Source organism: Lithobates pipiens, unplaced genomic scaffold, assembly GCF_037356315.1.
Source record: "Lithobates pipiens isolate NorthernLeopardFrog02 unplaced genomic scaffold, aLitPip1_a1.2 Scaffold_3, whole genome shotgun sequence".
In the NCBI taxonomy this organism is placed as follows: Eukaryota; Metazoa; Chordata; class Amphibia; order Anura; family Ranidae; genus Lithobates; species Lithobates pipiens.
Window position 1 is genome coordinate 121,582,073 of NW_027507790.1, and position 13,998 is coordinate 121,596,070.

Here is a 13,998-nt window from a genome sequence, read left to right on the forward strand (position 1 = left end):
GTCCTCTTGCAATGCCAACAAGCCTAAATCTTCAGTGATTATAGATACTATTTGGCACAGTAAAGATTTCTGATTACAAGCCAACTCCGATTTGTAGGCACTGTTCAGGGTTTAAAGCAGCGTTCCACTCTTTTTTTCAGTTTACTAAAAGTCAGCAGCTACAAAAAGTGTAGCTGCTGACTTTTAATAAACACACACTCATCTGTCCCGCGGTCCAGCGTTGCGGCTGCCCGAAACCCTCCTCTCTCCCCTCCTCTCCACGGCGCCGTCATTGCAACTGTGGGCACCCAGCTGTGAAAGTCTGCGGCTTCTCAGCTGGGCACGCACTGCACATGCTCGAGTTGTGCTGCACTCTCCTAGTGGCCAGGCAATCTTCTGGGACCTGTGATGTGTCCCAGAAGTTAGCAGAGCGGGAGGGGCTGCCTAGGGGGAGAGGAGGAGTCGCCTAGCCGGCGAGAAGAAGCAAGGGGGAAGTGGGACAGGAACTTCCTGTCAGTGCCAGGTACCCAATCACCCCCCCCCCCAAAAAAAAATGACATTCCAAATGTGGCATGTAAGGGGGCGAGGAGTACTTAAAGCGCAAGTTCCACTTTTGGGTGGAACTCCGCTTTAAATTGTATGTCAAGATCAAAACCAACATTGGATAGAGTTTGAACAAAACTCCTGTTGGGTATTTTACTGTTATCCGGGATCCTTTTTTGAGTTTTTCTCTTTTCCTATTCTGCGGACAATGGTTTCACTAGACAGGAAATGAGGCTGCACAAAATCTAAATAACAATAAATATGAAATAACTACGTATACTGATAAGTAAAAAAGGATGCAGAAAACGTCCGTACAATGCTAAATTATCATCCACTTCCAGTGCAATCCTCCACATTATATATATATATATAGTGTCATCCCAGATTCCTAATACTGCAAACACTCTTCAGCACATGTCCTTGGAGTAGATAGATCTGCCCTCACCTTAATTTATTGACCTATAGACAAGTTATAGGTCTTGGTGCACCCTGGGGATTAAATATACGGGCCTTCCATTTTGACAGGCACTCCACTTTTTAAGGGTCACTGTGCGCTGCACAGCTGTATATCTTTACAAATGTAACTCGGAAGCACATAGGAGCCATAGTTTAAAAACACCAATACATTTATTAAAAAGTGCTCTTCCCCCTGATGGAGGTCACGTGACGATACATGTAGGGGGGAGCCAAGTGGCATCAGAGCCACAGACTGGAAGTTCAGCGGAAGTGAGGTTACATGTCCTGAGTGGATGCTTTTACTCAATACGGGTTTTATTATATCAATTGTGAATGCACTAATTCCTAGGCTGGAGGAATCGCACTAAAACCTATAACTTGTCTAAGGCACATCTGTCTACTCCAAGGTGGTTGCACATGTGTGTTGAAGCGTGTTTGCAGCACTGGGAATCTGGGATCACACTCTGTGTATAATGTAGATGAAGACACTAGTATAAATAGAACTATGATTTAGGCACTATATGGACATTTTCTGCTTGTTTTTTTTTTTTTTTTCTCTTATCAGTATACACCATTATTTCATTTTTCTTGTTTGGATTTTGTGCATAGCTGTGATAACAAAAACACAAGAACAAGGTTGTTGGTATAGAAATGTATATATAACTTTTCAGCAGCGCAACACATTATAACATATTATTGCTTTGAGTGTTGTGTGAACATACACTAAGCTGAATGCAGCAGCTGGAGATCTAAGATTGAGGGTTGCACGTTTGATTCTGTGGCGGCGCATAAGTGTTTTTGGCTTATAAGATACAAATTTATGTTGGGGGGCGCGGTTGAGGGGGGTTTATAGTCATTACAGTTAAAGCGGAGGACCACCCAAAAAAAAAAAATGCTTAAAAAGAAAAAAAAAATTCACTTACCTGAAACGCTGTTGCTAGGCAGTCTTCCTAATCTGCCTCTTCCTATTCTGTGGTGCTTACTCCTCTTTGGTGAGTGGCCCCGTTGCCTTTTGGGACGTGTGTGTCCCAAAAAACAAAGGGGACAGTCACAAAGCGCCAAGCAGCATGCGCAGTAGGAAATGGGCAGTGAAGCCGCAAGGCTCCACTTCGTTTCTCTTCATTAGGATGGAGGTGCCGGCAGCTGATCCGATGGATGACATCGCGGGATCGTTGGACAGATAAGTGTCCTTATTAAAAGTCAGCAGCTACAGTGTTTGTAGCTGCTGACGTTTAAAACAAAAAATTTATTGGCCGGAACGCTCCTTTAAGTGTACTGATATATTTTAGTAGGAAGGACATAAGGAATGCCAGGACTTCGCAAGAAGTGTGGCACATGATTGGATGATGGAAATGCGCGGAGCTTCACCACATTCACTAAGCTCTGGACAGTCTTGCTTTTAGTAACTAAACCCCTGTATCTTCCATCTCTTGTAAATGGATGCTTGTCAGTTGCAAAAGTCAGGAGAGGCATATGTAGATCCGTTAGCAGTGAAGATCTGAAACCTCTTTTCTCTGTCGGTAATCAGAACTTTTTAAACTGGCACTGGGATATTACAAGTCGGTATTCATAGTTGAATATTTGATTGGTACAGTTGCCAGAGGAATAGAGATTAGTGGCTGTTCCTTGATACAGAATGTAGGGTGGCCATGGCTGCTGCATACATTTATGAAATGAAGCCATTGCTTTAACAAGATGATGTAATCTGAGTTACATGGCAGGACATGGTAAGTTCATTGGATAGAACTGTAAAGTGACATTCGCGGGTACAATAACAGCTGCAACCCCTATTCTTATACCCCTATTGCTATTCGTTACATCACTGCATTATTTCATGGACTTTATCTTTCCAATGAAATGCTGTGTATCTGCCATAGAACATCTTCTTACATAAATGTTAGCATTTAAACTGGTGTTGCTGCCTAAACATTCAATTTCAGGCAAGAAAATGAAAATAGCTGGCTACTATGGGGAAAAAAGCCAGTACCTTTCATTTAAAAAAAAAAAATTAGACAAGGTCCCGTCATGTTAAAGCTTTGGATTTGATTTTAAATTCCCATTAGTAATAGAGGTGAATTAAAAATTCTGGCAAGGACATCTAGAAAATGCTGAGTAAACCAAAAGCAGCTGTAAGGACCAAAATGACTGCACCGCTTACATCATAAACCACTGAGCGCTTAATGACTTCCAGGGGTAAACCATTATTTAGGGTTGGGTTTGTTTTGATGCTCAGTATTGTAGCAAGCCATAACCACCATCCCATGCCTTTGTGTTATATACAACTGGAGATTGTTTACCGAAAACGAAAATGGGAAGGTGATTTGTCCACCATTAGCTATCTTCATATTATTTTCATTAAGAAGGCTGAATTGAAAGCAAAAGTTGCTGTGCAGAAGGCTGACATGTGACTAATGTATTGTGGGGCCATTCTAAAAATACACCTCCATCTAAGCAACATTCCAGGCTGCAGCTGACAGGAGGAAATGATCTCCATAGACACAACACTTTTTGCACAAGAGACTGTTTGGGTGACACATGCTGTTTTGTTCTACATTGCCAAGCATAGTTTATGTTGACTGCTAAGGTTCCTGTTATAGATTACGAACAAGCTATTGTTGAAGTCTGTTTAGGGATCAGGACGTTTTTGTTCGAAAGGCAGACTTTAAGAAGGTTTTGTATTTCGCCATTGTTTTGTTATACCTTTCTCTGTTGGCGTGTAAAAAAAAAAAAAAAAAAATCAACATTTAGGGAATTATTAGGCAAAATCTGAACCAGGTTTAGAAACTGTAATGAACAAAGTGCTGCCAACAATCTAGAACAGCCAAACTGAATTAATCTTCAACCTGATTTTGGTAAAGTGAAGTCTAAATGATTGCAGGAACATTGGTTCCTGTCCTTTGCCCATCATCACTGTCTTTACCCTGTTTTATTGAATATAACCAAGTTAGTCGCCTCAATTTTACAAGAAACTTGCCTATCGTGATCGAGGCTGCCATGCATGTATAATCCTGTAGCAAATTTATAACTAGGCAGAAGTGACTATTTTTACACATAACTGGTAAAATAACCATTTTATTTTATTTTTGTATGGGGCAAAGCTGGAATTTGGTTGACTGATTAAGAGTTTTAATTTCCTTTAATAAAAAATAATCTTAATCTAAGTCATAACTTTGCGTGTTGCTGAACATATGCAACAACAAAAGTTGGCCCAAAAGTGTCCCAACACGATTATTTCAGGACATAAAATGTTTATTTGCTTTGCTTTCGAACAATAGTGCCTATCCCGCTGTCCATATATTTAGAGTTGGTCACCTAAAATCACTAGGCCTGCAGATGTTTTTTTTTTTTTTTTTTTTTTTTTTTTTTTTCCTTCATTCTTGGCTTGCAGATTTTGCCCAAATATAACATACAGAGCTTTGATGTTTTTTTTCACCAGCTGCATGTAGGCTGAACTCCAGGTTGCTAATCCAGTGTTTCTTTTCCTCTTCACAGAGCGCCATTTGAGCAAGACGTGGAGCATGGCAATACAGACGGCCTAGGCGACTGCCAAAGTAAGCAAAGAATGAGCCTGCTGTTTACTTTGGGTGAAATAAGCCCTTTAAATTCCCAGTGTCAACATACCTGCAGCAATAATAGGAGACACTTTACAGTAACAAGCTGAAAGAATTCTATCATTGTGAATCGGACATGAAAAGGAACCTCTGTGTTTGCCTAAGGGGAAATGTAAAATGCATATATAGTATTGATCTTGATGTGGTAAAAATCACAGGAGGAATAGGTGGACCGTCAGGAAGGTGTTATATTTCATACAGTGTAGCTTGGATGGAGGAAGCTCAAGTAACCTTTTCTCTTCTCTTTTTCCAGATTCTTTTGTGGCATTAAATGGTAAGAAAAAATATTAGCTCCTCCATACTTCTTTACTAGGTTTAAGTCTTGTATGTATTCTTTCTTTTATTTTTATTTCATTTTACTTTTTTACTTTTTATTTTCTATAAATCTCCACTTGCATCTGTACCAGTTAAAAGTATCACCCTCAACTATTTTCCTATAGAGTTTTCAACTGCACCTCCTGATCCGGAATTATTTTACACAGTGTATGGTCAGTTTATACATTTTTTGTTGACCGTTTCGTAGCTGTTCTTTACGTTTTAGATCTCTTTGAACACCTTTAGCTGTGGTTCTAAAATTTACCAAAATTGCCATTGTAAAATAAACAGTACATTGGATAGAGTAGAACATCTTTTTTTCTTTTTTTTTCTTTATGCTTTTATTCCTATCCAGTCCCAACTGGGAGCATTTCCCCCTCCTGTTTCAGTGACCCCTATCACCAGGACAGGAAATTAAGGGAATCCCCCACATTGAGAGGCTACATAGTATTACAACTCAGTGGAAGTTCTAATTTTTTTTTCCCACCCTACTACTGTTTTATTGGTGTCTGTCTCCCCCATGGGAGGCAGAAAGTTAACAGAATTCTTCCCAAGGGGGGCACCAGAACCAATCAAAACATACCAGAGTTTATAAACCTTGTGTACAACAAATGTTTACTTTTTAGCATAAATCCAAATCATTCAGACTAGTGTGGTAATATTAAAGTAGTAGTAGTAGTAATACAATATTAGCACTGTTAAATGCATTCTACATGGAAGATAGATTTTCAAATGGGCTTGATTTGACAGTCTGAGGAGATAACATAAACAGTCTGGGGGGTTGCCTAATACCCAATCAAGTTCAGATTTGTAATAAGAGAATGAGAGTTGGAGCTTTAAATGTGAATCGGATTGGTTCCTAAAGGAATAATACAAGAAGGTCCCACCATCTGGCACAGTTACAATCATGGCAAATTCTAGGAAATATAGGAAAAACATCAGAATCGCTTCTTAAAGCTTTATTTTATTAATTGGATTGAGCACAAATAGTAATGTCTTCAGCAATAATCTCTTATTTCATGGATAATGGAACATACTGCATGCGTAATGTCAAGTGATGCTGAGGGAAGGAAATTTTTTCTTTAAAAGTGGAAATGATTGTGGAAAGCAGATATCCAGTGACAGAGAATAAACTAATAAATTGATATCACATTAATAATTCATTCAGTTCCTTTAATGGGAAAATGTTTTGGTTAAGGCCTTCCAGATTGCTTCCCTGCCAGTATTTTCATACAAACTAACTAAAGAAATGACATTTCTTTACCAGCGAACATGTAGGTGGATAAATGACATGTCTAAATTTATACAGAACTTCTGTACATCTCAGACAGTTTTTGTATTGTTTCCGAGGGGTTTATTTTGGCATGTGAAGACACACACACTCTAATTAAATCCAGTTTGATATGCGTCATTAACCTGCATGCCTATTAGGCAGAACAGGCCTTAGGTCACGCAAGGCCTAGTGTTCTGTCAAAGGCCTGTCTGGATTTATCAGGTCAGCATCAACATGAGACCACACACAGCTCTGTTCTGCTGTTCAATTCTTTTTATTTTACTAGAGGCAATTTTGGTGAATTGGCGCATTTATTTTTCACTTCTTTTCTATTTACTATTGCTCACCTTTCTGTTTTTTTGGTTTCTTTACCTATTTTTAGCTAGTTTTAACAACACTCATGATGTGGCAGTTATAGGCCTCTATGTAGAACATCTAGAATAGGTCAAATGTCGTCAAATTCATTTAAACTTACTAACATTATTTCAATGATTTCTTGTACCTGAAGTATTTAGATTTAAAAAATGCCTACACAACGCAATGGAAATTCTACATCACCTTGTGATCATAAGAGATTCAAGGAAACCCATTTAAATGGTTCATTTGTGTGCACTTGTTTTAAAGAACGGGAAATACAGCAATAAAATCACATATACACTCAATTCCTCCATACTGGCAGTTTTATGAATGCAAATATTTAACGATAATTACTAGCTGTGATGATAAACAATGGGATCTAGTAATTGGCCGAATATTGTAGCTTGAGTGTAAAATTATGTTTAAGACCAAACTCATTGGTGAACTGGCTCTCATCATGTTGGTAATGTAATCCTGAAGTTGATCATAATACATAGGATTAGTTGACAGAGGAATTGACCTGCTGGTTCGAGCAAGCTTTTACACAAATCTTTAGAAAGCTTCAAGCAACGTTTTAAGGCCCATATTAGCATGCTTCCACACCAGCGTAGGAATGTTAAACGCATTTCCCTATGGTATTGGTTGCAGTCTCTACCAGCAACCGAAGTTTCAATAATCTTCAAAACTGAAGGTATGAGTTGAGTGAGCTTTATGAAAGTTTGTTGAATTTTTTTTTTTATATAGAGGTACCTAAAGGGTTGATTTGCTAAATTATCAGAAAACAGTGACTGACTTTAGTAAAATCTAACCTAATACAACATTTTGGTAATTTTTACTGGACATGTTGAGTGTCCAAATGGAATATGGCTTCCTTGTATCGAAGTGAATATTCTCTACTACTTTAGTAAATCACCTCTATTGCTTTTCACATGGAAAAGCATGGTTGTTTGCATCCATTTCACATGGGAAAAGCGTGGATCCATTTGTTTGGTCCATTTGCCTAAAGACTAGGTCAGTGGTCTATTTTGACACACATTCACAAGACCTTAAATATTGAGGAACATAAGTCTCTACCAAAGAGCTTTAGCTAAAAAAAAAAACTTGATAAAATATGCCATTTAGTGTTTTCAATTATTTTTTTTTAATACATTTTTCACATAAACGGAAAACATTCCACATTATTACAAATTCTTATAGATAAACATCCTTATACAATACTTATATAATGTGTCTATATCATTTTCAAATAAAAAAGACCACAGTCAACGCATGAATCAGTCTTAATATGCTTTTCAATAATATCCTATTTAGTAACATCAGCTGTAGAAGTACCCCACTTCTGGTGATTAGGGTTATATAGGCTAAGGCTACTTAAAACCATAGCAGACTGAATCTAGAGCAGCTTTGTAAAGTAACCAATCATTCTCAAGCCTCAGCTTGTTCAGTTAAGCTTTGAATATGAAAGCTAACAGCTGATTGGATGCCATACACAACTGCTTCAGATTCAGTTTGCGCCAGTCTTAGTAAATTCTCCTCTCTGTGTATTATATAATCCCAGCAAATGCTAGATTTTATTTATAGTATGTGGAGAATTAATCATATGAAAATTTCAAAAAGTAATTTCTTAGCCAAGTATAGGCTTTGCTAAATCTGTAACGGTTTCAGGGAGACGGATACAACCTAGTACTACTTGGGTTATCCTTAAATGACCAGAACATCTTCTGCATCAAGCTGTATGGCATTTTTTTCCTCTGTTTCTGATACAATGATCTCTCAGACTCGAGCAGCCCTGTTTACTTTGCACTCGGTCCCCTGGGAAAAGAGGCTTTGTTGATGGAAGGAAGGGTGTCGCTTTGTTACCTGCATACATATAGAACACAAACGGGTCAAACAGTGGTGCAGTTGTCTTAAATACACATTGTCTCTTTGTATCAAGATTACAATTTTATTGACTCTTCATGGAACATCAGTGACAGATGCCTGAAAGTACAATGCCACAATGGCCTGAGCAAGAAAAATACAGCACAAACAAACATTGTTTACTGTATTTAATGGTTTGTTTGTTTCAATATTTTCTACTGAGCTGTGTACCAGACCTTTTGCACAGCGGAAGTATTGTAATACAGAACAGAATAAAGTAGCAATTTATAATTTTATAGTTAAAAGACGCCATGCAGAAACGTCCTTGAATAGATTGTGGAACAATTTCAGTAGCGCTAAATGTGTAATAATTTCAAGTATTTTGCTTAGTAAACATTTTGTAAGAGAAGGCATTACAAGTGCAGCCATACATACTAAAACTGCGTTATTACCTGTGTTTATACTCATCATGACCTGGAATGCATTAGATGTATCCATCTTCTCCAGGACAATGATATGATTTGTCGAGCACTATGCTTTTGATTTTTTTTTTTTTTTTTTTTTTTTTTTACATTTTAAAGTGCTTGTAAAGGCAAAAGGGTTTTTATCTTGATGCATTCTATGCAATAAGATAAAAAACCTTCTGTGTGCATCAGCCCCCCCTAATACTTACCTGAGCCCTATCTCGATCCAGAGATGTTGCACAAGAGACTCAGCTGTCCAGGACTCTCCCTCATTGGCTGAGACCACAGAGCAGCACCATTGGCTCCCGCTGCTGTCAAAGCCAGTGAGCCAATGAGGAGAGAAATGGGGCTGGGCCAGGGCTCCCTGTCTGAATAGACACAGGGAGCAGCGGCTTGGCTCAGGTGCCCTCATACCAAGCTGCTTGCTGTGGGGGACACAACCGGAGGGAGGAAAGGGCCAGAAGCACTGACGAGGGACCCGAGGAGGAGGATCTGGGCTGCTCAGAACAGGCAAGTATGACATTGTTGTTTGTTTTTTTTTGTTTTTTTGTTTTTAGAAAAAATAGACTTTAGTATCACGTTAAACAAAATACAGTGGTAGTATTACCATTAAACCTTCTAACATTCATATATGGGAAAAAATCAAACCTTTAAAGTATATGTAAACCCTCACCTTGTAGAACAGCCCATTTCTAAATACCTTGTTTCCTTCTTTTTTTTTTATTTTTTTATTTTTTTATTTAAGTGGTCACATAATCTCTGTTCTCAGTTGCATCATCAGCTCAGAGCTGAGAGAGGAGAAACAGTAGAACACTGATCTTCCCGATGAATGGCTTGGGGGGGAGGGTAGGCGCTTGTGAGCACAAGTTTGATCATTGGAGAAGAGCAGGCTGAGTTCCCAGCACAACTAGAAAACGGACCATGCTGTCCGTTTTTGATAGGAAAGCAGGGGGGCTGGCAGAGACACAAAGAAAGCCATACAATGAGAACCGGATAATTTCTCATACAAATACATGATACAGCAGGCATATATTGGGAATATGTTTTTAAGCAAGTCCATGTCTTTTCCACTCTTTTGGTCATGCTTTTGTCTTACATCGTGGAAAGTTAAAACCCCAGGAAAAGTTATTGCGGTTAGGAATATTCACTTTCTTCTTTTTGACCATTGAATAGAAATTGTAATATACGAGACTGGGAACATAGAGAAGTATCCCAGCTGGGACACCTGTTCTGGTGACAACTGTTAAAACTGGAATATATCTCTCACTACTTATGTCTTGGAGATTAGGGAAAGTCTCCCTTTGAGGCCACAGACACAGGTTTAAAATCGTCCACATTCTATTTAAAAAAAAAAAAAAAAAAAAAAAGTTAAAGCTGAAATTCCAATTGAAGAACAAAATAAACACTTTTGGTCATTAAACAGTACATTTACACAGATCTCCAAAGTAGTCCTATAAACCGTTAGAGGATAGAGGAAATAACATTGGGCTCCAACAGAGGCTGCCCTTCTAAAAGGACAGTTGGATGTTCTTGTACTGTGACCACAGGGAGTGTAGTCCACAAATACCCCCTGCACCTTTAACATTTAAAAAGGGCAATGTTGTGCTGCATAGTATGATGATGGTATCCTTTTTAAAGAGTAGAACCCTTGAGTATATTACTTTTCTAAAATAGTATTGATGGAATTTATTTTTCTATAAATTACATTCTGGTTGGATATTAGAGGTAACTCCCACTATTTCTTCATTTGTTATAATCATTTTCTACCAAGTTGCACAAATTCATAGCAACACGCACTGCATTATATTCATAAATTACTCACATTCTGTCAAGTAGACTTGACCTGATGAAAGCAAAATGCCAAACGTCCAGACAAAGGCTGTCAACAAATCAAAAGCTCCACCAGAATAATGGCCAAATTACCAGTTTTGATTAGCAGGAAAAATAAATCACAGGCAACTCTGATAACCTATAAAAATGTGCAATGTTCTGTACAGTTCTGAGCCTTTTTCTTCTATTTGGAGCCAATTAATAAAGATATATTAACAGCTTACGTCCATTAAATATGGTGTTATTAATTGTTGGTTTAACAAAGGTCCATGTTGGTATTCATGCCAAGATTTTTAAATACCATTACTTAAAATGGCAATAACCATCATGTCAAATGCTAGTAATAGTTAAAAGGAAGATGTGGTATGATATCACTACGTTACAAATAATTTTGATTTAATGATCACGCGTAAAGCAGTGATGCCCAGCTACCTTGTTGGCTACACTATAATAATGGTGTCATGTGATCCAGAGCCTTACAATATTGTAGTGGCCTTAGTAGCACAACTGCACATGCTCATAAAGAGTAATTGGAATTCATCTATGCAGTTCATAGTTAGGAGTCACTGAAACATTTACAGGCCCACCAGCAATACTTGTATGTTTCCAGACTTTCCTCACTGTAGGCAATAGGGACACTTTAGTTCTGCTGTAACCTTTATCAGGTGTTGGTATTCAACAGATCATGGCAATCAAATTGTGCTTATTGCAATATATCACTGTGTAAAGGCTGTTGCTCTTAAAACTTTTAATGATTATGATAAAACCACAAATACCATAAAATATAACTAAACTTTTTTTGGGTTGGATACTACACGTAGGGTAAGAGCCTATGTCAAGTTTATTTTGTTTTTGTGACTATGGCCTCTTTTAGAGAAGAGTGCTGGGACATAGACCAGAAGTGTCCTAGTAGGGATACATACCGTATTAATAAAAATAATGGAGGTTCCCTTCTTACTCTATTATTAAAATATTTTTTTTATTGTGGATGTGCCTCTGCTGGGAACTTTTCCTCCTTTTGTGTCTGTGACAATGCTTTCCATATGCAGGATCTTGAGGGGTAATCACTAGTGCTACGTACACCAACAGAGACCTGAAAGAGGTTTTAAGCCCTCTGTTGCTGGAGTTGCTCTACAGGCGCACGCATATATGAACTTATGTGGTTGATTTACTAAAGGCAACTCCACTTTGAACTACAAGTGCACATGGAAGTGCAGTCGCGTTAGATCTAAAGGGAAGATCTCAAATGAGGGGAAGCTCTGCTGATTTTATCATCCAATCATGTACAAGCAAAAATGTTGTTCTTTTATTTTCCTTGCATGTCCCCCTCAGATCTACAGCGACTGCAATTCCAAGTGCACTTGTAGTGCAAAGTGGATTTTGCTTTAGTAAATCAACCCCTAGGTGTCTTAGGGGGTAGTGTAAAAGGGACATTTCAAAAACGGGTTCTTGTTCCACCAACCAGGTGTATGGATAGTAAATAGTAATCTTTAAAACATCATAAAAACATTCTGTAGAGACTGCTGACAACTGATAGAACGTTTTTATAGCTCTCCTCCTAAAACTACAAGAGAATATTGAAATACAATCTCGGTATATGCATTTTTTTTGTAGACCTATTGCCAAAGCACAAGGTAGTTGCACTGCATTGTGAATAAAATATACTGCTAACGATGTTTCTGCTAAAACTAAACCCTCACATTTCTTAGATCCCAGCACAACCTCTCACGCCAGAAGACATGAGAGTTATGACAGGGGTACTGTTCTGGACTGGAAGGACAACTATGACTCTGCTGAGAACACTGACCCCCACGTTGCTGACTCTTTCCATAACCACCAGGACAAAAAGGGTAAGGCCTTGGAAAAGACATTTCTGATATACGATGAGAAGTCAAATGGGAAGGGAGGTGTGTTACATGGTGTGGGTGCTTTCAGCTGGAATATGATGAATGAATATAGGATCTCAAACAAAGAGAAAAGTGATATATATATTATTTTTACTTTTTATTTTACTACATGCACAGCTTTTTCATTTCACTACCAGCAGTTGGCAATTTTCCCCTTATCAGAACTAAGGAAATCTGGATGCTATTTGACTTGAGACTGTAAGACTATTAGACCAAAATTGTTTTGTGATGGTATACTAATTTAACACAGCCTCTCCGCTTTAACCTGTATAAGGAGATAATGACTACCGGTATAAGGAGATAATAACTACCAGTTTGTATTAACTGTTGTAAGCCTTTTGCTAACAGACTGCAACACATGTCCCTTATTAACCGTATGCATTACCTCACAAGGGGACAATTGGGGCGTGCATTGCCAATGTTCCCGTTTATGCAATGAAAGAGTGACTAGAAGAACGACAGGCCTGTAAGCCAGAATGATCGATTCTGTCTTCTATGATCAGCAGCTCCCCGAACATAATGCTTAATATAGATGTTTTTGCCTGATTAAAGTAGTTCACTCACATTATAAACCCATGGAGAAAAGAGGAATGCCTTATGCATTGAGTAATTCAATCATCTGCAGTGAAAGGGTAGAAAATTTGGAACAGATCTTCTTTATGATTTTTGACCTATTCATAAAGAAATGGCACATTGAACCAGCCCATTATCTCATCTGAATCATCCAAAGAACTAATTTTAACATTATCTTGATGCTTCTCTCCTGTCATTTGAGCAAATAATAGATATCACATTCTGCCTGACTGCTTCTCAGGGGTGGTAGAGGAAGACGTGATTAATGAACGAGGTGCTGAACCACAAAACTGGCACAGGGAATCAGAAAAAGAATACATTTTTCTTTTTTTCTTTTTTCTGTTATTTTTGCTTCACACAGTCGAATACCAGAAAGCATAGAACCAAGCCCAGTCACTGAACGTTTAACTTCCCAGGGGCTCACTAAATACGTTTTTACATCATAGCAGCACCCCTCGTAATTTGGTCCATATGCATTTTGAGTTATTTACCTAATATAATATTTCACATTCCATTTTTTTAAACCTATATTTAATTGGAGATTTTTGTGTTTTACTTCATATTTGAAACTGCTGTGTTTATTATTGGGTTGAATTTATATCATCGGTATTCCACTCAGTATTGACATTGCATTCTGTGTCATCATATTGACCAAGCTGAAAGCATTGCGCACATCATCATGTAACCAGTAATTATGTAAAAAGGCACAATGGTGGCAGAAGTTGCGCATGGGTGTTTTTTTTTTTTTTGTTTGTTTTTTTATCATTATCACATTTGTGTGCTTAATACTCCTTGTCTGTCTCTGTACATTTTACACAGTAATGATATTA

General features: G+C 38.0%; 1 protein-coding gene across 7 annotated transcripts in view; it reads left to right on the forward strand.

Annotated features, from left to right (window-relative positions):
• The window catches only part of SEMA6A (semaphorin 6A), a 261,428-nt gene that overhangs the window by 156,696 nt on the left and 90,734 nt on the right, over positions 1-13,998 (forward strand). For 3 of the 7 annotated variants that reach the window (XM_077462229.1, XM_077462226.1, XM_077462230.1), the window contains exons 16-19: positions 4,471-4,529; positions 4,843-4,863; positions 5,030-5,077; positions 12,398-12,538. In XM_077462229.1, the coding sequence (XP_077318355.1) occupies positions 4,471-4,529; positions 4,843-4,863; positions 5,030-5,077; positions 12,398-12,538 (269 nt within the window). The remainder of the gene's footprint in view (positions 1-4,470; positions 4,530-4,842; positions 4,864-5,029; positions 5,078-12,397; positions 12,539-13,998) is intronic. The other 4 variants (XM_077462227.1, XM_077462231.1, XM_077462228.1 and 1 more) reach the window with 2 other exon arrangements.